The sequence below is a fragment of the Malurus melanocephalus genome, unplaced genomic scaffold (assembly GCF_030028575.1).
Source record: "Malurus melanocephalus ecotype Western Australia unplaced genomic scaffold, MMel_1.1 scaffold_735, whole genome shotgun sequence".
Taxonomy (NCBI): Eukaryota; Metazoa; Chordata; class Aves; order Passeriformes; family Maluridae; genus Malurus; species Malurus melanocephalus.
Window position 1 is genome coordinate 130420 of NW_026623967.1, and position 24873 is coordinate 155292.

A 24873-nucleotide genomic window follows, 5' to 3' on the forward strand; every position below is an offset into this window, starting at 1 on the left:
AGTATTAAGTAATGACAGTAATGATGCCTCACACATAGAGTAGGGGATTGATAATAAGTATTAACCCAGATTTTGGCTGCAAAATTTTTTCTTTCACTTTTCTTTGTATAGGTGTTCTTTGTGTGCTCCACTGTAGAGGGAGGCATGAATTGGTGTCTCTGTCATGTTAGTCTTTATTCACAGAAATCCCTCCTGTGGTGTCATCACAGAAAGCTTCACAAAATTTTGTGGAAGTCTTCTTGGTTTGTGAAGGTTTAACTTTCCACTCCACAGATCCAGCCTGTGGCTTGGTTTACTGCTGGTGTTGTGCCATTTTCCGGCCACATGAGCAAGAATTCTAGCCAGCAGCAGCTAAAATGCACCACAGTCCAGTTTAGTCCATACAAGATGCTTTTGAAGAGTTCACAGATTTAAGAGTGAGAATCATCACTTATAACTTTGGGATGTAAATCTTTGTTGTCAGTTCTCTTTCCATAACCACTGGATGGGTGATAGGCACCTCTAGAAAGTGATTTATTTTGTCTTAAGCCAAGAATCTAAGAAAGATTTGATGGATCAACTAAAAATGTCAGTCTCAATTTACCCAGAGCCTGGGTGGCTAGATTAAGTTTGATATTTCGTCAGCAGGTGGCTAAATTTGTAACTTTCCCTAAAAGGCACCCATAGAGCAGATCAGGTGCATCAGAAGATGAGGTCAAGAAAGCCAGTACAGTTGTAAAGATTTTCCTTACTAGTATTACATTTTGAAACATAACAGGACACAACACCTTTATTATGGCATGAAATAAGCAAAGCTCTAGAAACCAACTCTTAGACATTGAACAGTGTTAGGTCACTACAACTAGAAGGTGTTTCTTTTTGTACATCAGTCATAAAGTACTGCTTATTTGCACGAATGCATTACAACATGCTCAGGTTTTCATACACATGTGTACATTGAACAGAAAACACCTGATCCACAAGTGATACACTGTTTCCTTTCCAGTGAAAGACAGGAGTTTCGAACCGCATGATCCAGCACGTCTGTGATTTGGAAGAGCAAGTGAGAACAAACAGACAACACAAATTCAGGGATGCTTTCAGTTCTAACACCTGACATAGCTATTGAAATTGGAACGGGACTCAAATGCAAGCATTTAATGTCTCTTTCTCTCTCTGGTAAAAAAATAAACAATTGAAATATATCTTAAAAATTCCAGACTTACATTTGTATTGCAAAACATTTAAGTAGAAAAGGAAAAGTATAGTGTCTCAAAGAGAAAATGTGTAGACATCATGGTTTAAACCCAGCTGGGAACAAAACATGGCCACTCACGCACTCCCGTGGGCAGGCAGGTGTTCAGCCATCCCCAGGAAAGCTGGGGATATAAGTTACATCTTACAGTAAGTTGCAACTTACAGTAACTTGGGAAGACAGACACTGTAACTCTGAATGACCCCTCTTCCTCCTTCTTCCGCCAGCTTTATACGTTGAGCCTGGCACCACATGGTCTGAGATATCCATTTGGTCAGTTGGGGTCAGCTGTCCTGGTTGTGTCTCCTCCCAGCTCCATAATGCACCCCCAGCTCACTCGCTGGTGAGTTGAGAAGCAGTGAAGGCTTTGGCTCTCTGTTGTCTCTGTTCAGCAGTAAATGAAAAGTCCCTATGCTATCAACGCTGTTTCCAGTAAAAATCCAAAACACAGCCCCGAAGCAGCACCTGTGGAGAAAATTAACTCTACCCCAACCAAAATCAGCAAAGCAGGGAAGGAAGATGAAGGTCACCCTCCCTGCTTGCTAGTCAGTCCCTTTACTGGAAGTAACTATTCTTTCTCTTTTGGACTCTTTTAGGCTTGTACTTCCTCTGCACTTTTTCAAGTTCCCTAAAAATAATTCTTCTGCTAACACCAATCAACCACAAAATTATAGGAATATCTTCATCTCCCTGACTCTGAAAAGAAAACCAAATGCAACAAAATGTCTGTCTAAAAATCTTACAGGAAGCTATTTTCTGATCCAGCAAAACCAAAGCGAAGCTTAGCCCTTTCTCCTTGTACCTGAAAAATTGTAAAAGAAGAGTATTTATTTAAAATAAAATGGTTTCTAAGCTCTATTTGAGCCCAAAGAAATGCTGATGCAGTTTCAGAAATAAGCCTTGTCTCTGTTTTAAATGTACATTTCTTTTAAATCCAACAATTACTCATCTGAAAATACCTTTTCACCCTCCTTTGGGGTTTTTCCTTTTGGAATAACTGGGAAAAGTAAAAAAGAACCTTTTGAAGTTATGTAGAAAAGATGCCAAGGTTTTGAAATCTTTTGAAAGTATATTGTTAATCTCAAATCAGCCTTCAAAGARGCATGTCATTACCACATAAAACACAGAAATTGAGAAGTATTTTTGTTTGATTTTGATCCTGTCAAAGGCAACACAGATATTTCCTTTAGTGAGAAGTCACCCCTAAATAAAACACTCAAATGTGAAAATCGTTTCAGATTTTCTGCAAGATTTTCCATGTCATTTAGCTTTTTCAGTCTTTAATCTCATAATAAGCCAAGCAAATTCTAGAATTGGTGCAGATACGTATTTTATGTTACATGCCTGTGTTCCCACATATCTTCAGCACAGTGGTGTATGTAAACAAGAAAATAATGATTTAGTGAAAAAGAAGCAGAAAGATAAATTGTGTCTCAAGAGAATGGGGAGGGGAGGAGAATTGCTTTCCTGCCTCACTCACGTCTTGCAAGGATCTGAGATAAGAACCTAGGGAACACTGTTAAGCTGCTCAGCCCCTGACCTGCCACTTAGGAGAAAGAGAGAGGAAAAGTCTACATCTTACAGAATCCTAGTTATTAGGAGCTTAGCCAAATCAGTGAAAAGGCCTTTAAAAAGTCAGTGGACACAAATGACAGGATTTMCTGTTTGTTTATTTGCTTTGGCAGCCATCGTTCTTGAATCCCCTGTGTATGCAAGAGGAGAAAATGTGTCCCACTCACTGCTTTCCTCTACAGGCTCTCACACCAATTACCCTTGTCTTGCAGAGAATTGCAGTGCTCCTGTGAGGATTACAGAGCTTAACATTTACCTGCCAGCAGCTGAGATGTGAGGGCCAGAAGGTTGCTAGTGGCTAATAAAGTCAAACCAACAGCTTCAGCCTTTCCAAGGTTCTAGGTTGAACAAGATCCTTTGGCTTCAAAGCTAACAGGCACTTTATCYCATCTATCTCAAATAAGATCTGTTGGTGCATGTAAAGACTGTTGTAATGTTTCCCTGAGTTTGGGCAAAGATATCCCTATTAAACTGATAATCTCCTGGTGGGGTCCATCTCAGAAGGTGGCTGCTTCATAAGCATCTCTGAGTGGAATGAACATACGAACTCATTGTAAGTGTGCAAAGAAGAGCATTCCCACAAAGGATATTTTAACATCCGTAAGGCCTACTGAGTGGTCACATATTTTCATGAATGCTGCATTTTGTTTCTGTCCTGCAGAGGACTGGATCTGATTGTTAGAAAATTACCACATCTGGGACATGTTCTTAGGTTCTGTTCTGCAAATCATTGTCTACTCTTGGATTCAGGGGAGGTCTTAATGAGTTTTCTACAGGGAGTAAGCCTTATGTCCCAAAATGTTCAGTCTCACTGAGGATACCATATGGTCGGTTTTAGGCTGTTTTTTTTATAAGATTCTGAAAATAAATTGAAAAATGGCAAGCCTGTGCATGTGCACACACACACACAGTGCCCAAGCCTCTTTTTCCTTGGGTAGAGTGGTTGGGTTGGCCAAAGCTTACACTTTATTGGCAATTCTGCCKCTTCTTAGTGGATGCATTAATTAATTTGTCTCCTGTTTTCTGTATTTGCTGTTCCTTGAGTTCATGTAAAATTTGTATTCTTCTATTATGCTAAAAGAAATAGGAAGCTTGGACAAGGATTGCTTAACCAAGTCTACAGGATTTGGAACTGGGTTTTGTAGCTTCACAAGTACTGTGAGAAGAGTGGAATAAGTATGACTAAACCCAGGAATGTCATTTTTTCACTTAAGTACTCAGACAGAAATAATTTTAAATGCTGATCTTATCTTGGGTAAATCAGTAACCGAGTGCTGGAGTGTTTTATCATTGCCTTTATCACAGAAGATATTTTATTCCTTTCTCTTCCCCATGCCAGTTTATGCAAATGACTCTCCTGAGGCATGTCTCTTTAAAGAAATTAAGGAATATGAAATTTATAAATTTGTCTTTTCTCCCTTTTTTGTTTCAGCATAATTGAGTATTTGAGGATACCCATTTTGGAGAGCTGAGGTCATCTCAATGCTTTATTTGATATCCTCCCTAATCTATTATCTTCAGAATGAGCTGTTTTGCTCCAGAATCTTGAACTTCTTTTGTACTTTTCCCCACTGACCTCACTGTGTCTTCACTATCTTCTAGATTAGATTGTATTTCCTCTAGCATAGGGACTTTGTTTTGCATGTAATTGTTTGGGTTTTGTCTTTGTTGCATTGCAGACCATCTATCTAATTGGTCAGTCAAAGAAACTCTTCCTGAAAAATCCTGTATTTGCATTAAATAGGCTTTTGAAAGTCAGGATGAGTTGGGATGGTTTTATGTCATGTTCTAGTGTCAGCTGCACAAAATGACTGAGTGTCTTCTCCCAATAGTTGCTTGAACAGTTGTAGACAGTCTTCAGAATCTGGAGTTTTAGAATACATGTTTACTGAGATTTCCAGTATTTGTATTTTGGAGACAACCTTGACCTACTAAGAAGGAAAATATGTTTGAGATTTTGTTATATAGACTCCCATATATTCTTTTTATCTGTATGTGCCTATACCTAATGTCTGTGTCTACATACAGCTGCATTGAGGGAATTTTTCCCTGCAAAGAATTCCCTCACCTTGAGGGAAATGATCCTTCACAGGGAGTCAATTTCATGTAATATGAATATTTGCCTGTGTGTTTTTTACTTCTTATTTTACATTTTTCATTAAAAGAGAGGAAGCTTTGCAGCAGTATATTCAGGTAAGTTTAGTTTCAAAGCTCCACAGTTGATACTTTCTGCCTGGGACATGCATATGCAAAGGGTTATTACAGATCTCTCTATCCCTGGGCCAATGCAGGCCAGCATTACTACAACTGGAAGTGTAAATCATTTCCAGTACCAGAGAAGGAAACTGTATCTGCAGAGGTGTTGCTTGTGCTAGGTTCATGCAGCAGCTTTTATGTACCTTGGAAATAACTGTAGGCCATACAGTCAGGTTTTCTTACATTCATTTTAATAATTAGTTTAACTATATTTAAGTAGGCATGGAGTTGAGAACAGAATCCCATAGTCATTTAGTCTGGACCTCTCAGATCACCGAGTCCAAGCTGTGACTAAACACCACCATGTCAACCAGACTATGGCACTGAGTGCCATTTCCAGTCTTTCCTTAAACACCTCCAGCAACTTTGACTCCACCACCTCCCTCGCCAGCCCATTCCAGTGTTTAACAAACCTTTCTGTGAAGAAATTCCTCCTGATATCCAACCTGAACCTCTCGTGGAGCAGCTTGAGCCATGCCCTCTTTTCTGTCACAAGTTGCCTGGGAGAAGAGSCTAACCTCCATCTGGCTATTACTTTCTTTCAGGTGCTTGTAGAACAGGGCAGAGGTATCTTAAAAAGGGGATACTTACTTACTGATATATCAATCCTTTTAATAATCAATGGAAAATAAGGAGTAAACATGTAGGTAGATATTTGCATTGCGTTAAGTTCATTGCCTGTGAAGGGTAAGGCCAACAGCAGAGCTAACACAATTAACATTTTTACTTACCAGATAGTCTGGAAACTTGTTGTCCATTGAATTCTTCCTGGTCTTTCATTTTTGATTGTAATTCCTCCTAAGAAAGAGTCAGAAACACAAAAAGGAGCAGACATTAGTGGCATAGATTGCTTGTTGTAAAGTTCTGTACTTTTAATTTGTTTTTTATAATAGGTGTTTCAAGTCATTAGTCATATGTTTTATTGGTTAACTGTTTAACCTTTATGGTTATTTTTTCTTGAAACATGCAAATTAATTATGAAAATAATGCTTACATTAAAATAGTGCTATTATTGCATCTTACTAATATGCAGGAATGACATTTTCCTTGGGAATCTTACAGTTTATTTCACCAAGCTTAAAATGGATCTGCTAGACTTTTAGTTTGTTTCTTTCAGCAAAAGTTTGCTTTTTTTTTAATTCTCTGTCTATCAAGCTTGAATTAATAGGGAATGTTCCCCTTCGAAAGGTAAAAAGAAACCTTTTGTGGCATATTAACCATATCCTTGTAAATAAAATTCTTCATGCTTTATTTAATAATATGTTTCCTTTTTAATATTATAATTGCAGTTTTAAAGCAAATTTTCTCAAGAGTCATTGCAGCAGATGTACAGTTACTCTTAAGGGTGTGTGGTTTCTCACTGACTCTTGGCATGGGAAAAGAAGAGATGCTGGGTTGGTTTTATCAAAAGGAATTTAGACTGAATGTACTTTTGGCCAAAAGACTTTAGTTACAAAACAAACCCCATCCTGTGTTATCACTGTGTTTTGTGTTTCTATACTTATTCCTTTCAGCCTGGATTGTATAGTAAYACATGTGTTTGATACGTATGGTTTGTTTTTGCCGAGCTCCATTATCCTGTCTCATGTTCTTGGAGTGCCTGAAGTAGTTTCACTAATCTGTCAGCATAGTATGTACTTGTGGATAAATATAGACCTGCAGCCACTCTGTGAGTGGCCATCATCATAAGCTGGAGCTAAAAATTACTTCTTTGGTTATGGAAAGGCTGAGCTGATCACAGGCCTGTTCCAGCTCACACATTGTAGGTCTTCAGCATTTGTCTGTTGAAAAACAATACCGAGGAACTGAAAGAAATGTCTTCCTCACATGCGGTGAGGAAGTGTGAAACAGGATTATGAAACAAGTAATTTATTTTTCAGTTTTAGTTAGAAAAGGATTCTAACTTTTCTAACTGAAGGAGTGAAACATTTAAGGTATTCACAAGYTTATGGATATTACAGTAGCATGTTGGAGAAAATCCACCATGATCGGCTTTATAAAGGGGCTCGGTAGGTATGAAAATGCTGCAAATAGATGTTTGCGTTTGTCTTGTTAGTTCATTCATTGTTGCTAAAGTGTAAATATAACACAATTTACTAAAAAAAAGTGCAACCTCTGTTTTTTCTGCTTAAAAACATGAAAATTCAGTAACTGTGTACAGCTGAAGTTGTATCCAGCATAGCACAGATTCTTGGTGTGTGTATTGTGATGGTTCACTAGTTTTGATTCCTCTTACAACTTTAAGAAAAGTACTTGTAGTACAGATCATAGCAGGTGATCTCTTATGGTAATTTAATTTGGTACTCATCCCCATGATCTGATTTTGACTGTGTGTTGCACTAAAACTAGTTTTGTGCTTTTTACAACTCTCTTTCTGATCAAGGGAAATGATCAATACATGGAAAAATTTAGCAATGCTTTTGTGTCAGTAAGYCTTTCTGTGGCAATAGTATGTGGCTGTGATGACAACCATGTGCGATACTGCATTGATGCGCCCATATTTGTTCTTTGTGTTTGTTTTTTTTAAAAACACTGAGACATTGAGAAAGTAATTTGATTAAAATCTGGACCAAAAGAAAATATCCTGTATGATAAAAGTATAATCTGAAATTCCRCTTATTGCACATATAGTAGAGAAACAGGAAAAAGAAAATGTGTTTCAGGCAGAACTACACCCCCAAATGGTACAGACATTTTGTAGTTGATCAAGCATAGTTAAACTTTGTTACGGATTTTCATAGGACAGGAGTTTTAAATATGTGTACAAATTCCTAATCTTGATCTGTAGATTCCCTGCTACTGCAGAGTCTTCGGCTATCAGGGGTACTATGGTCTCCTCCATGTGCTGGTATGACCATTCATTCTCCTGGGAAATGAGCTACTTTTCTCTAGGTAAAGGGTTTAGCTTAATGTAGTACTTGTGTGGTGCCCAGTACCCTTCAATCTTCAATGTGAAGACATTCAAACTAAATGCTTCTGTGGTCTGTTCTGGTACTTCTCTTTGTATAACATCTAATATTTTGAAATCATGCAGTAAAAACCAAATTTGTTGGGGAAGTCAGTATCTCAAATTGAGTATAACTCCTTCCTTCTGCCCACCTCCCTCCAGATATCTTCTACATCAGCCCATACAAACTATATATGCCGATTTCTCATGTTAAAATTATGCCTTTTATTTAATGGGGCAGTGTTTCACTGGTGTAGATGGCAAAACTGAGCACATCTTTTTATTGCTGCTTCTGAAGCTCCCATTATGTGTGAACATAAAGGATAGCTATGAACTATGGATAACTCCAATGCACCTATTTCTTAAATTTTGAGTCCTTGATTTCCAGTTTTATGTCTCAGAGGCAACTTTGTTTTGGTGAGCTTTGTAGGGCTCTCAATTGAGACATAAAAGCTATATTCTGTTAAAGCTCATGTATTATCAGCATAGATGTCAGTGATAGTCTTGTCACTGGGACAGATTTTTGCAATTCAAATAGCAAGCATATGCAAATACTGGAGATAATGGAGCTGAAAAGATGCCTTAGAAAGCCAAACCTGCATATAATAGTTCATGATCAACTCCAGACATTTGCAGTGTTGGCAATGTTAGCTTTCACACTAAAGATGCATAAATGGTGTTAACAGCTACAAAATGGTCTTTTAAAAAATTGAACTTAATCAATGTCACATGTCAGTCATTTCTCTAACTGCTGTAATTGCTGTAGTAATGATGGATGTTAACCCCAGGATATGCTTGTTCTGTGTTTGGGGGAAAGGCAGTTCTATATTATATACAGTTCTATATTTCTGAGAAGAACTAGAATAAACACTGGCAAGTCTCGCAGATAATTGCATTATGGTGCGCAAATAAGTGGTTTTTCAGTTAGACGTCTGGAAAAAAAGATTCATTCCACCTGTGTCACAAACTTAACAGAATCATTGTTAAAAGGCTTCCTACTAACAAGTAATGTGTGGATTTAAATTCCAGTCTCAGAATCCTGGCTGAATGCCACAATGATTGAAGATTAGGGTGGCAGCTCCCAGTGGTAGCATGGTTAAGGTTTCTCAAATTTACTTTCATCAGGACACGAAGCGTACCTGATCTCAGGCACCACCTGCCTGCCTGCCTTGAATTCCTTGGATCTATGCATGCCTTCACAGTACATTTTGAACTCATCAGCCAGGTTCAAAGCAGAGTTGCTGGAGAAGGCAAGTTGGTGTTTGATGAGATTGCTGCAGATTCCTTGAGGAGGCAGCCCAGGCTGGCTGCTGGCCCTGGTGCAGGGCGGCCCGGCTCGGGTGTGCTGTGCTTGGCAGGGGAGGCTGGAGCAGAGCCCAGCCCAGGCACAGTGCTCGGCACCGAGCCTGCCAAAAGCGCGGGCAGCTCGGCATGGTGGCACTGGGAAGGACGGCGCTTTCACTGCATAGAGGACACAAATCTTAAGAAAATTGGTTTCACCACTCATAAAAAAGTTTTCCTGACTGAGCACTGGGCGATCAAACTGATTTCATGGATAGATGCAAGCCAGTGAAAACCACGCATTTGGCAAATATATTTGTAATTGTAAAAATATTGTCTCACTCCATCCTAAAGCTATTTGTGGAGAGATTTCCATTGCCTAGTGTATTCAATAGTCCATAAAAATTTGTATCTGATCCTTTGCGTCCCACTRTCTTCATGTTCATTCACCCAGGTGGTGACAGAAGAGCAGTAGCACTTGAACTCTTCTCTAGTGGCTCTTTTTTTACTACTTTGAAGTGGATTATTATTGAGAACAACAGTGTATTTTTAGAACAAGTTTTGTGCAATATGAATGTAGGGTTGTTTTATACTCTTCATTTTGTGTGAAGAGTCATACTGCCAGGAAGATTCTATTATTATGCTTTTGCCCTCAAAAATCAAGKGAAACTTTGCAGGAAAGAAATCTAGCCAGAAACATCTGTCGCAGTGGGAGAAGTGCTATTGCTGTGCTGAAGATTGATGCTATACCTTGTCAGGCAGGGGTTCTTTTCAAAGAAAAGTATAGATGTGTTACACTTGCAGAGTAATAGCTACAGGAAGAGAAGCATTTCTGTTCTCTGTTGTAGTAATGTAGGAACTTTTAAACTGTTTTTTTTTCTGAAAGAAAACATGTTCTCTTTTCTCCAGTGGATCCTTTTCAGTGCATGATTTTGGGTTCTGATTCTGCCATATTTTGAATGCTCTCAAATAATAAGGATTCTTCTTTTGGAATTTTTTTCATTTTTGTTCTGCAGTGAAGTGTTAAAGTACTTAGGAAAAAATCTCATTTATTCTTAAAACAATCACGTTATTAATAATTGACAATTACTTTCAGTAACAGCTGTAATTCTGTCCCTGAAAGGAAAAGGCTAAAGGTATTAGATGTGAGGCAACCATCATTGTAGTTCATTCTTTCTCTCCAGCTTTGCAACCTGGATGAGACATAATATAACACTCCAGAGTACAGTGCTGTGGGGAAATGGTTTTAGTTCACAATATTTCCATGGCTTATATTGCATTAAAGCCTTTCTGTCCCAATCACTAGTAGTGCTTGTGGGCATTGTGACACTTGCGTTACATCAGACTGGATAATAGCTGGTCTTGCCAGTGTTACTGAAATTTACTGTCTCTGGCAAAACTAACAGAGAGGGTGCTACCAGTACCTGCCTGAAGACCAAACATGACTTTTATTGCTAGTAAGAGCTGAGCCCTGAGGATTTTGGTTTGGAAATTGTATGTGCAAAATAGTAAAATTTGAAGAGCTTCAACTTACTTTCCTTCATTCACAGAAAAACAGATACTCGTTATGGGGAATTCAATCACAGRATCATTTTAATTGGAAGGTATCCCTGGTGGATGATTAGTTGAGCCTCAGCTTGCTCACCAGCTAGGGAAGGTTTCTCAGGGCCTTGTCCAGTCAAGTGTCTCCAAAAGCAGAGTTTGTGCTGTATCTCTGGACAACATGTATCTGTGTTTGATCACCCCCTCACAGTGGAGATTATTTCCACATATCTAACTGAAATTTCCCACATTCAAACTAATGTCTGTTGGCTCTTGTCCCATCATCTTGTGCTCAAAGAAGAGAGCAGTTCCTTGTCATCTTTGCTATACTCCATTAGGTGGCTAAAGAGGGCAACAAGATTCTCTTCTCAAGGTTGAATCAGTACAACACTCTCAGTCTTTACTAATCTAGTGAGCACCTGACCATCTTCATGGTCTTCTCTTGGTCTTGTTTTGTAGTAGCAATGTCACTCTTGTATGGTAAAGCATGAAACTGAGCGCAATACACCAGGTGTAATCTCAGAAGTGCCAAGTGGAACTTGGGTTTGGTAGTTTCAGGAAAGTTAACACGTAATTAATATTGTTTTGGCCATGGAAAACATTTCATGTCTGACTCTTCATGTCAGATTTATACTGGTAACGTGTATTGTTTCTTGAGTCATTCTTGACTGACCGCAGTGTAAGTTAGAGGAGAATAAGACCCTTTACTACACACCATAATCAAAAGATGAGACTCCTGACTTTTGCAAGGCTAACCTAGCTTGAATAGCAATAAAAAATAAATTTTTGTTCCTTGACAACTGAGTTATAGGTTTGACCTGCAAGCAAAAGATAAGAAATGAGGATGTTATTCAAACACTTGAGTGTCAGCAAATATTACCATGCAAAAAAAAAACAAACCAAAAAAGACCAAAAAACACCTCTCAATATTAATAGAAAAGATTTTGTCTTTGATTTCTTCTTCCAGTTAGATAATGTATATTTTACCCATGGTACCACGGAAGATACATTTATGTGTTGTATATGTCTTTAATTAGCAGCTAGTCTCTAATTTTGCTTTGACAGTGTAGAAGGCTGTTGAGGTGCTCTATAAAGGTTAAACCATGTTGAATTACTCAAAAGTACATGTGTCTTTTCTACATTTCAGCTTCTCCAGTTGGTAACGGATACATCAAGCCACCTGTTCCTCCTGTTTCTGGCACACAGAGAGAAAAAGGACCTCCAGCCATGTTGCCAATCAGCATTGACCCGGACAGTAAACCAGGCGAATATGTCCTGAAGAGCTTGTTTGTTAACTTTACTACTCTGGCTGAACGCAAGATTCGCATCATCATGGCAGAACCTCTTGTGAGTGAAAATAATCTCTATGTATTTATATATATACATTTTATACATATACATATATATTTATATACTGTGCTTTGAATTTATTTTAAAATCAGGCTTGCTTGCTGTGCAATGAAGAATATTTTGCTTGTAGTCTGCGTTGGAGTTTGATAGTGTTTTCCAGACTGCAAGATGTGCTGCTATGGCAGTTGGAACGTTGCGGGAGAGGGCAGAGGTATGCAAGATATGCCAAAGGCGGGACATGAAAAAGAATTAATATTTAATTTTTCTTTGCAATATGGGCACATGTTAATGGGATTGAGAGGCAGAAGGGGTGTCAGCTGGCATAGATTTCACAGTTGGGAGAGCAGTCACTTGAGTCAAAATAGATTAGAAAATGCTGAAATATGATAAAAGCAGTGTTTCTGAGCATTACAGGTTTTCAGTTAAAACACGAAAATGACTATGACTCTTAGCTTCTCTTTTAGTTCTTACAGTAATAGATCTCTGACAGTAGATAATGTAATGAGGGGCTATAGCACCTATTTTCCAGATATGAAAAAGCATGCAGCATTTGAAAAAGGAGTTACATTACAAGGTCTTGTACAGTGAGAGAGCCATTGTTATTTGCATTTTGGGCAAATCTAACACGCAAGTATGGCTGTTGTAATTTGTSTTATGTAACTGAACTTCCAGGAGCCTGCTCATTTAATTTGTGACACCATTTTATATATATTCTTGCTATTTTGATTAAGGAAGAATATTTCTATTACTTTTATTTTAGTTCTGATGAGGTAAAAAAAMCCCCAAGATCTAAAAATAACCAGAAATTTCTGTTATAACTTCTGTGCTATAAGAGAGTTTTTATAAAATCTTAGAATGTTTTTGTTACAAAGTTCAAGGCAGAATACTTTGGGTTCAGTTTAGTTCCCCATTTTCAGGACTGGATATTTTGAAGGGCAAAATAAAAATTTTCTTTATTCTGATGGCATCTGTTTAGCTTTGATTTAGATTCAGAAGCATTTGATGCTTGGAAAGTTTTACCAGGCTTTCTTCTGAAACATTAGGTAGATGCAAGATGACAGAACTATCTTACATAATTTGGAAATTACACCCAAAAAAAAGCTAACCATTCAGAGTATTTTGACAAAAATCCATTTTTTCTTCTTTGATGAGTCCTCTCCAAATCACAAAATGTAGAATGAAGTGACAGTCATAGGATAGGTCCTTTGAGAAAATAAAATACCAGTAGCTATTTATTACCATCCATGCTTCATGTGACRTAGAATGAATGTCTTAAAAAGTTTAAAACACAATGTGTATAAAATTACTTGACAAGGTCAGGAAAACAACAGAAAGACCAGGACTGAGGACATGATTTCCTTTCAGCACCTTTGTTACTCTTAAACACGATTTCTGTGTTTTCATATAAGATTTCGGGCGTGGATTTATTCCCATTTCACCTTGTGTTCAGATGATTTTGAGTTGCTGTGTGGTAATATATTGGTTTTGTCACTCTGAGAAACTGTGAATATCTGAATGTTGATCTTATTCTATAGGTTGTTCAATGGAATTTCATTTGGTAAACTCAATGCAGAATGTAAAAATATTAGATGGGACCGGAATGTCACCTTCTTGTCATAATTTTCAGAGTGTATTTTTTACAGGGACCTGACCATGAGACACTAACAATAATTCAATTACATACTCACCTCTCATTCATTAATACTAATAAAACTTACAAGTCATGGCATGCTTCTATTTGAGGTTGACTGTGACCAATGAGAGCAGGATTCTGTAGACGTTCAGTCAAAATGGTTGTGAAATAATTAGGTTGTAATGAAAGAAATGACAAGGGAAAACGGCAAAAATTATTCTCAAATAACAGCTAAGAATTTAAGTCTACCCTTTTTGTGAGGTAGCTTTTGAATGTTTACCATCTTTTTTCCCCCATTTTACTCTGCTGATTAGAATTGTGACCAGGAAGTCCCAGGGATGTGGGAGATGAAGTTTATAAATTGTTGGTGAAAAGCTACCTTTTGGCCTTTTTTCACAATAGGTAGTCAGATGGTGAGCTCTTTGAAGATTCTGTTCTAATTACACTCAAATGTGCTTCAAAGAAAGTCAAASTTTCAGAATGCTCAAGTGAGATATTTCTAGTTTGAATTCTCTAAGTCATTACTAGATATGACAGTTTAATTTTGTAATGAGTGATGAATACTTAGGATATCTTTTAGATAAGCTAAAATGATCTGTTTATAATGTTGCTTTTTCATCTCTTTTATGACAAAGTCTAGCTCACATTGAAGCTCTGAAGTTGCTATGGTTAAATTAAATACTTACTGATACCTTTTTTACCTAGATAATTCTTTTCATACATATATTTTCCCGGCGTATACTTTCTGATTATCATTACTGTTGTTTTTATGATTATTTTTTTCTCAGTTTCTTTGGGTTCTTTGTGCCTATGTAATAATCCATCTCTTGCTTTTGTGATGTACACAGAGCCTAAGTGTAAATTACAGTCTTCTGACAACTGTGTTGGAAAACCCTGTTTGTGCCACACCATGAGTTGCAGATGCTAGGAAGGCACAAGAAATTTTTGCTGTTTCACTAGAAATCAGTGAAGGGCACAGCAAACCCACCTGGTCCTGCAGCCCCATGAAATCTTGTCTGGGATAGCAATATTCCAATGGCAGACAAAGTAGAGGGCAATGTCACCTACTCCTACTGCTGCCTTGGCTGGCAACTGAGGATTATTTGACATTTTGGTTAATGGATCTGGCAGTCATCATCATAAAAAACTCACTCCTCAGTTAATATATTTTCTATGCATGAATATAATATTAACTATCCACTGCTAAGTCTTTAACAAGTCAAAATGGAAAACTTTTGTTTCCAGATTTGATGTTTTTTAAGTTTGTCTAGAGAATATTTTATTCAGAATTTCAGGTCARTTTTTCCCCTTTTTAAGATTTCTGATCTATAACAAACAATTCAGGAATTATATTAACATCACAATCATGTGGCTAATTTTTAATAATTAACTACTGTACCCAGATTGTCAAGTTATATTAATCCAAATTAAAAGTATTTGACAGCAGACTTAATTAAAGTGGATTGTCAAGTTTATAAAATTACATTCYCATAACTGAAATGTAAATATTTTTTTCTTGATAACATTTAATAACTTGCTGCTTTTTTGCTGTAGATAATTTTTCTTATTTGTAACAAATACTAAGATTTTATTCCAGAGACCTTATTTCACCGCTAATTTAATTCCTTTTAATGTTATCAATTTATATTCTAACTCTTCTCCAGATTGCTTCACTTACAAACACAATTTGATATATTACTGCTGATTTTTTTCAAGCAGTGGTGACCTTGAAATGAAGCTAGAAAGGGGAAGCCATGGAAATATTCTTGCCAGTTCAAATGAAAGAATATGTTTCACAGCTCTGTAAGGAGAAACCCCAGAAAATAGTTTCCTTTTTAGGAGTGATGATTATCACTTTGGGTAATAATTCATCCTGTGCATACAGGGCTGGCTAATCTTTAAATACCGCTTTTAGCAGTGCTTACACACAGCTGTAGACATTGATAAAACATAGGGAGCTACAGGCATTGACAATTGTTAATGGTTAATTTAGCTGTTGGTAAACTTTCATTATGCTTTTCTCCTGCAAGCATCTTCTTTTACTGAGCTTATCTAAATTCAGGATCTCTCTGAATACTGAACTCRAGAACAGAACTTACACATTATAGGTTTTGGACTATAAGCATATTCATGTATTCTGGATATTACTTTTTCCTTTTATCAGGCAGGTTTCATCTCACCAGAAAAATACCCTGAAAGGAGTCATATGGTTGATACTAGTGTACTTATTACTTCCATTTCATTAGAAGCTCAAAGACATTAAAATAGATATCGATTTCAAAACAGGGTGGGTGATAACAGCCAAGCAGATGGTTAGGAAGACTGAAAAAAAGGAAACAATAATGCAAATTGCAGAGGCTGACCAACCAACACATATAGTGGCACTGATTTCTCATTAGCTTTAGTCTAGGCTTCTCTTTCTCTAGGCAAGAGGAGACATATGCAAATATAGCAGAGACTCTACCATGTGCTCTTAAACACACTTTTGTGTCATTTAAGGGTATTGGTTATTACCACTATCCAGAAAATGAAAGTCCTACTACAGTCATTTCAGGCCAGTCTTATCTCTGGTCTGCCATCATGAAGGACAGAAGAAAATCAAGTATACTCTTTGGTAGCTTTCTTGCCAGATAAGTAGCGATTTAATAAAGAGGTGTTTCCACAGTTTCACAACAGCTTCATCCTTTTTCATGTGTTCAGAGTCACATTTGAAGTCAATGAGGTGCTGCTTAATTTATGTGCTCTTTTCTGGGCCTGAATCTGGCATGGCACAGTTTACACATCAGACAGCTTGAATTATACCATATTTGACCCTGCATATCTGGTGGCATGACTAATAGGAGAAGACTTGAAATATTTCATGTAACTGCCTTCCCAAATTGGAAAACCTCCCACTAAGGTCTTGTTTCACTAGCTGGGCACAAAGTACATGTGGAAGCTAGGGCTTTTAGGGCCACCATATTGGTAGCAAAGGAGCAGTGAAGGCTTATGTTAGCTCTGCAAGGGCACCGGGCATCCTCCTTGAAAGTCTGTCAAATCAGTACCATAGCCAGGACGGAAAGGCTTCAGATCAAATCACCCAGAGACACATCTCATATGGTACGGTTACAGTCTTCGAAATAAAAACATAGCTGAGAAAGCCCCAAGTAAAGGAGTTTTAAAGAAAAACTGCTGGCAGTAGTTCTTAAGTTCATTTTAAAAATACACTTTCCTCATCTCCTGTTCTCTGAAAACAGGTGCACAGATGGTGACAATACTCTAACCTGCTAGAGCAGCAGCTTACGATGGGCAGGGTCATTTGCTATCCTTTATTTCCCCTGGCTGTTGGGGTCTTGAGAGAAATGTGATTCCTGTTTACAGAGATCTCTGCTGTGCCTGAAGCAACCCTGCAATTACAAYTCCAAATTTATTCAAATCAACTGATAAGGGCTTCCTGTGAGCTTTATTGAATTAGGTCACATTATTCTAAGTGGGTAACCAGTGGTCAGGGCCCTAAGGTCACTAATCAGCCTTAATGACTTTCTCTGATTTTCACCCACACCTGCCCACAGGCCAGGACCCATTCCCAGCTTTTGGAGCCATTAGTGCCTGCCACAACAGGGCTAGTCTGCCCCTTCCACAACCCTGTCCCCTCCCCGTGGGCTTTGCTGAGCCAAGTCCACCCATATAGAGCACATTAATAGAAGGAACATCATCCAYTGCTTGGGACAAAGAGATCCTCTACATCCTCGTAGCAATGCTCTCACCATGGGCAGGAAGTTTGACTGAAGCTGAGGACAGTGCTCTTACAATAACTTGGGGAACCTGTTGAGCTCAGGAGGGAAGCTTTTTCCATTCTCTGCAGGAAAGAAAAGTTTTCACATTTTTCTACCATGTATGCCCTTCCTGCTCAGAAGAAATAGCTTTGTGTATCAAAAATTATTGTAGAACTCTTTGCATGTAGGACTGAGGTGTCACTTAACTTTTCTGTTTGGGAAATAAAGATGTGGCTAATGATCAGGGTACATCAAGGTCAGGGAAGAGCATCCTCTCAGCCTCTTCACCAGCTCTCAAATTGAAGTTAGAGATGAAAGAGAGGGAGCAGCACTGTTCAAGTTACCCACTTGTGATTGCAGTCTCCTTAATCTACTTAATTCACCATTATGATTCAGTGCTTCTATTTCACAGCAGTTTGCTGTCACAAAAGCCTCTTCATACAAGTAATTATTAGATGCATACCTTTATGTTATTTATTTCTAAATATATATATTGACTGATGAAGATCATGTAGCTGGAACACCTTGATAAATGTTTGAAACAAGACCTCAAATAGCAGTTTTATGCAAAGGTCTTTATATAGACTTAGAGATCTAAATTTCTTTCATCTAGTGTTTTTATTGTTACATGGAAATTTCTTTATAAAATATTTTTTTCAGAGCATCATGCTTATTCCAGTCGCACAAGATCATAAATGAAAGATCTTGGCCTCTCATAGTACACCCTATGATGCCACTCTTGACTAAAGCATTATAATTTCCCTCCCCAGCAAATTAGGTTCCAATTAACAAAATTTTATCTGCTTATACTGCAATTTTTACAGTTAGAATCACAGTTTACTAACACAAGTCTGTGAAGGAATTATGGTATCAACTTTAAATGCCCCCGCTTTGTTTCTAGAGGCTCTTTTTAAATTTATCAAACTTAGAGGTTGTAAAATTCACCTCTCTTTCTGTACACTGTAGTATTGGAATAAATAAGATCAGAGAAAACCAGGGGATAGTGTTATAACACTAGCCAGGAGGATCCCATTAGAGAGAGGATTTTCATGTGTTCATTAAGTTTCAGTTCTGGAAAGGGATTCCTAATAGAACAAAGTTCTGAAAACAAGCAGCCGACGAAAATTCTTTTCTCCCTTTTGCTAGAGTGTACCTCAAGTCTCAGTAAAGTTATCCATGGTACTCTTCTTAATTTACACGTTTCACAAAAACATGTATTTAAAATATTTATTTAGTAAATGGTCTACTAATGGCTATCAGCTTTTTTGAGCTTAGAATACTGTAGTAAAAGAAACATTTTACTTCTTGCCTACAATAAAGCACCTTACTTGTAACTGTTTATTGTCAACACTGAATTGAGGGCATATCTGGGAATTTTTTTACTGTTCAGGTAAGAATGTTAGAGTCCTTGAGTTGTATGCTCAATGTAAGTGAAATAAAACTTCCAGTTTTGTTTGCTGTGAATTGTTTGGGGTTTTTTATATTCCATGTTATTTTGGGAAAATTGCAATGTGAATTTTTTTACTGTGCATCTAATAGCAATCTCTAATACAGTGGGTTTGCTTTTCTCTTCAGGCTGCTTGAAATTTACTTCTGTAGAGGATTACTTCTGAAAATCAATTTGATACATTTTTCAGCTTGGTTGGCCATTTTTTTTCAGACATACCAGTTCATTGAGACTAAACACTCTCATCACCATAATTTCTGTGTCCACATTTTGGTTTTCTTGGTAGACAGCCTATGTAAAATATGCCTTTTGCAGAGAATGTGGTAATCAGAAAAAAATTATCCTGCAATACTTGGTGTGATGACATAGTCTGTCACTGAGTCAGAGCAGTGTATGATGAGTATGCCGAAGAGTCAGAGCCAAGGAGTGAAAACCTGTATTTGAAAATGAGCTGATGTTTTCCTGCATTTTTGTATTCAGCAATACTGGGCACATCCTTTTCCACATGAATGAAACAGAAGAGCTGTTAGAAAAAAAGTCCATAGTAATTACTTGAAGAAAGAATAGACTCAGTAATACTGAGCTTTTCTTTTAAAGATGCACCTTTCTTTTTTTTTTTGCACATTAACTGTAATGACAAGTAGGTTTTTGATCTGAGCTTGTTAAATATTTTTTTTAATGTAGCATTTTTTACATATATTTCATGGCCACTTGACATTTCTACCATGTGAGGTACCATGTACAATTAGCATTGCTTTTTTACTCAATTTTCAACAGTTAAATGAAGTCCATCACAGTTTTTGTTAGCATTTTGTGTATCTGTCATTTTGTCTTATGCAAAGTKGTGGTGTTTCCTAGAAGCTATATCATTGTATCTTTTATTGTGTTTGCCTTTAGAATTTCCAGTTGCTGCATGCTTAGCATTTCAAAGGTTAATAAGGGAAATCTCCTTTTCTGCTTTTTCTACTATCTATTTACCATGGTCACTGACACAGTTTCTTTAAAGAAATGTCTAGCAGCTAATTGATGCTGGGAAGAGCAACAAGAGAAGTCAAAGATTCTGTTGCCATCCACTGAACAGACAATTAATGTGTTTAATTAATGTGTTTAATGAGGACATGCTGACTTGTTAATGAAAACAGGACGTTTATTTGCCCGTTCCATAGAACTTCTGGTGGGAGACGTTTGAGAGATTAACAGAGTAAACATATTTTCCTTTTCAGTCAGAAAGCTTGGCTGTCTTAATTGCTTAGGTATAAAATAACTAGGCTTCTTGGGGTAGGGTTGGTAATTCCTAAATACTAAAAACATATATAAAAGATGAAAATACTTCCTGAGAAGTTCAGAGCTATTTTCAGTGCAAGAGCTTTTTTGTTTTGTGGGACCACAGACTGTTCCATGTCCATTTTTGAAACAGCAAAATGGAAGTAAATACTCACAAGTTCGGCTTCATAAAGCTGCTCAATGCAGGATCAGCACAGATCCATTCTGGGAGGGAGGAGGCAGGAGCACACAGCTGGAGTGGAACATGAGTTACACAGCACATGAACACAAGATTGACAGTGATTCGTTTTCCTGGTTTTGTATGTACAAAATAATCAATGGACAAAAAAATAATGGGCATGCTTTGGAGCAGACCTTTTCCTGCCAATACCAATTTTCTTTCCTACTGAAAAGTATGTAAGACAGAGATGTTCATTTGGGGCATAGAGGGTTTATGGGATGATTCATCATAAAAAGAAAGAACTACACCTGGGGATTTTTGGGCTCCTGGGATTGTGCTTAAATGCACTCCACTTATATTGCAGCTATGGTAGATGAATGTGGGCTGAGTCTACTCTATTTATGTGAAAAGGTCCATTTTTATTTATATTTGTTGAGTCTTCCACCTCCGCAGACCACTTAGTAAAGCATGTCTGGCTACTTTTTTAGTGTGCAGTGCACACTAAAACATTTAACATTTTAAAAGTTAAAATTTATGTAAAAATATCCTTGCACCATGCTTTTAGGAAAAAAAAAAACCCCAGAAAGATGTATTTTATCTCAATCAGTAGTACAGGAGCCTGTCACAGCTCGGTAGAAAAAAACAGGTCTAATGGTTGCTGAGATTAGAAATAGCTTTAAGGGGCATTATAAATCATTATAACATGGTCACATAGTGAGGCTTAATAGGCACTACAACATCCTTTTGTTTTTATGTTTCCCTGAGCACTCAGTTCTGTGACAGGTGGCCATTCCTGTGTACATTTATCCAATTATATTTGTGTAGCAGCCCTGAAAAATCCCTAATACATTAACCATTAAAAGTCAGTGACAGTCTTTGGAGAAATGTTTTAGTGTGCCTGTGTGAATAGAGGGTTTGAATGATATGTTGTTTTTTTGGGTAATTTTTACATATTGTATTTCTTTGATACATGCAAATATGATAAAATTGGTATTTGCCATTGCATAGTTAACATACTCTGTTTTATTTTATTCTATTTATGTTTTCCCAAGGGCAACGAGGGAGAGGAAGTTAAGTTTTAGTTGAGCATTTGGTTTTGTAAGCGACACAAAATATTTACCTTGTTTTATTGAAAAACAATAGTTTCAAATAGTAAATTGTCCTTACTGTCTTTACTGCTTATCTCTAATGTGTTTATATCACCAGAGTTTCCAGCGTGAACAGAGTATGCAATTGGAGGCAGTACTTCAAATAAGAAATAAGGATGTTTAGCTTAGTGATTAAAAATGGAAATGTTACTATTAAGAATCCATTCTTCTGAAATTTTCTGATTTTTTTTTTATAGTTGTCCTCGTTTGAAAGACAGATGTTTGCCAATGAAGGCAGGGACCCCCCTTGGAGTGGTGGATATGACCCCCCCCCCTTCCTTCTGAATTATTATAGCTTTGAAAAAAAAATCACGGGCTTTCAGGCAGGAATATGGGTAAAAGGGAATAACAATTTTTAGTAATATATATATATATATATATATATATATATATATATATATATATAACAAGGTGAAACAAGTAACAATATCAATAGCAACAACACAGCCCAGTCCCAAACCTAGTGACAGCCTTATAGAAACACAGTCTCCCTCTGGGCGAAGCTACAGTTTTGTTGGCAGGGAAGTTGCTGGCTCTCGGCTGAGCAGGGAGGGTGTGACGATTCTTCGGAGGCTGCAAGGGACGAGGTGGCGCGGGTCCTGGCTAGCTCAGATCTCCCGCGGCTGCGATGATCAATACAAAATGGCAGAGGTGGATGGAGAAAAAGTTTCTCTGCAAAACTCACAGCAGAAAACGCCGGTGCTCTTCTGGACAGCAAGAAACCCAGAACCGCACAGAGCCGAGCAGGAATCCCACCCGCTGCGAGACGGGATGGAGCAGAGTTCACCCCCCTGAAGCTGGAAATCCTCCGGCCAGGCACGGCAGAGCAAACCACGGTGCCGCAAGCAGGAACCCCCCTCTCCATGAAGCCGCGAAAAACCAAACTCCCAATCCCCCCCACCACCACCACCACACAAAAGCTGTCTCCGACCATTAGGGTGTGGCCATAGGTATCATTGTCTTTTTAAACACCCAGCAATTAAAAGGATGATCGGCAATTACGTAACCCAGCAACAAATGGGGGAAGAAAAAAATTCCCAAAGAAAGGGAACAAAAGGAGAGGACTTTTAACCCACAACAATAGTCCAGTAAGCTATGGACCCTTTCATGTTAATAATTTTCTTTATTTGTATTTTGTAGGCTTTTGCTCCAAATTCAGCCTAAATGTTCATCTAAGATTTGGAAGGCGTTTCTGTAGAATGTGGTATATCTTCAGAGACTCAAATAAGTCAGCTTGTAATATGAAAAGGCCTCTTTGCCCTTCCTGAATTTTGTGGGCAAGAAAATAAATAGAACTAAAATTGTACTGTGAGGCTGACAAGGGTTTTAGGATGTTTTGAAAACTTTACGTGTATCTCCAGGGTAAATAGACCGCTATGTAATCTATTACCCAGAGGCAGTTTCACATTATTATGCCTTTTAACCTTTCTTTGTAAGTCCTGAGCCTTTGGTATGCAGTGAAGATACCTATCATGAGTATAAATTTATTTTATATAGTCCCTGCTATAGAAACAACGTTGATAATACTGCGTAAAAGGAAATGGCAAAATTTATAAGAATATTAGAACTAAGCAGATAGAACAGGCAAGTTGTTTATTGTAGATGAAAAGAAATTAATTATTGCATAAAGAAAATTTGCTGTTTTCAAAGGACACTTGAAGTAACTGCATATAACTGCATTGCCTTTGGATTACTCAGCAATGTTTCTGTAACATGATGTGTTGTTATTCTCATCATGCAAGTAGCCATCCTTCTCTGTTTTAGGAGTGCATAGACAGCAAACCCTTACATTTTTATCTGGCCCTTCATCTTTATTTAGTTCATTATATATTCAGCTTTCAGCATTAGTATAAATAATAATAACTGCTACTTCGAGTTCTCTAAACCAACAAGCCCCACATACAATCTTGTGTGGCTGTTGTCATTCTCTGCTGGGGTACAATGAGTGTCTCTGGTGTGGGCACCCCACTCCCAGATCTGGAAGAGTGTGTGCCGAGACTGTCTCCATGGGGTCAGCTTAGGTCCTGGCACACTGGTGCCAGTGGCAGCACCATCCTTGGAAAGAGTCAAGGAACAAGCAGCAGCAGGGACCCAAACAGGGGCATGGCAAAGAGGCAGAGACAGCTGCAGCAGCAGCTGCTGCCTGGCAAGGGTGTGAGGGGAAAGGAATAGCGGGAACAGCAGTAAGTGCAGGATGGGATGAAGGGAGGAAAAACGCCTAATTGAAGCCCCAAACTGGAGACATTGAGAAGTTATGACAGCAGAAGCCTTCCTGGCTTTTGGCAGTTCGGCATCCCAGGGCTGCCTTCTGCTACTTCCATGGCTGCTGCATAGGTCAGTGCACAATGGCTGGGGAAGCCTAGGTGTAGCACCTGTGCGAGGGCAAGTGATGATTTATAATGCCTTGTCAGAATGGAGGCATCTTCTTTAACTCAGAGAGGCATCCCCTGGGGAATGTCATCATCAGAATCTTAACTGTCTGGGAGGTGTGTGTGCTTCCAGAGATAGGTTACAGGTGATAAGGATATTTTCAAGATTGCAGTTCCTGACTGGGATCCCACACTACCTTTCTGCCTGAAACACTGAAAGGCAGGCATTGCAGTGTTGGTCATGGAAACACAAAGCTTCTGCATGCTGAAGCCCTGTTTGTTGAAACAGACCTTAAGAAGATTCTCTATAGTAACACAAGTCTTTTGCCAAAGAATCTGAAATTTCATATTTTTTTTAAAAAAGGGGGTGTTGATTTTTTTCCCCCCTAAACTGCAGTAATTTTCGGTACACTGATTTGTTCAGGACCCATGAAAACTTAAGAATCCTTTTCCTTTTAAATAAATCAAACACTGCTTTTGAAAGTTTATCTGCTGTCCTTTTCAGTGAGCAGCAATAGACAAAAGAAGTATTGTCCTCCTGTGCGACACAACTAAGCAGGGTAGCACCAAGTTACTGGTTGAGGAAGAGGAGGACTGCAGCGGGGGGTAGTGTCCTGTGTTTTTCTCAGGGTTACAAGGTTTTACTGCAGATGTTCATCACCAATAATCTGTCATAAAGTTGTATGTAATAGCTGTTGTGCCTGTAATGTAACCTGGAGGAGTCACTTTAGATATTTGAGAAAACGATGAAAAATATTGATGGCTGTTCCAGGTAAATCAGTGACTCAGTAGAAAACATTTTGTTGATTTTTGTATTTGGTAGGTAGTCAGGGGACACTGCAGTCACCGCATAGTTGGCCTCCTTGCCAGCTGGCATTTCAAGTGGATCAGTATA

The 24873-nt window shown here is 38.1% G+C and overlaps 1 protein-coding gene across 1 annotated transcript in view; it reads left to right on the plus strand.

Moving 5' to 3' along the window:
* Positions 1-24873, plus strand: part of LOC130584612 (protein furry homolog) — a 141041-nt gene that overhangs the window by 19109 nt on the left and 97059 nt on the right. The window contains exon 2 of the mRNA XM_057384698.1: positions 11980-12179. Coding sequence (XP_057240681.1) covers positions 11980-12179 — 200 coding nt within the window. The remainder of the gene's footprint in view (positions 1-11979; positions 12180-24873) is intronic.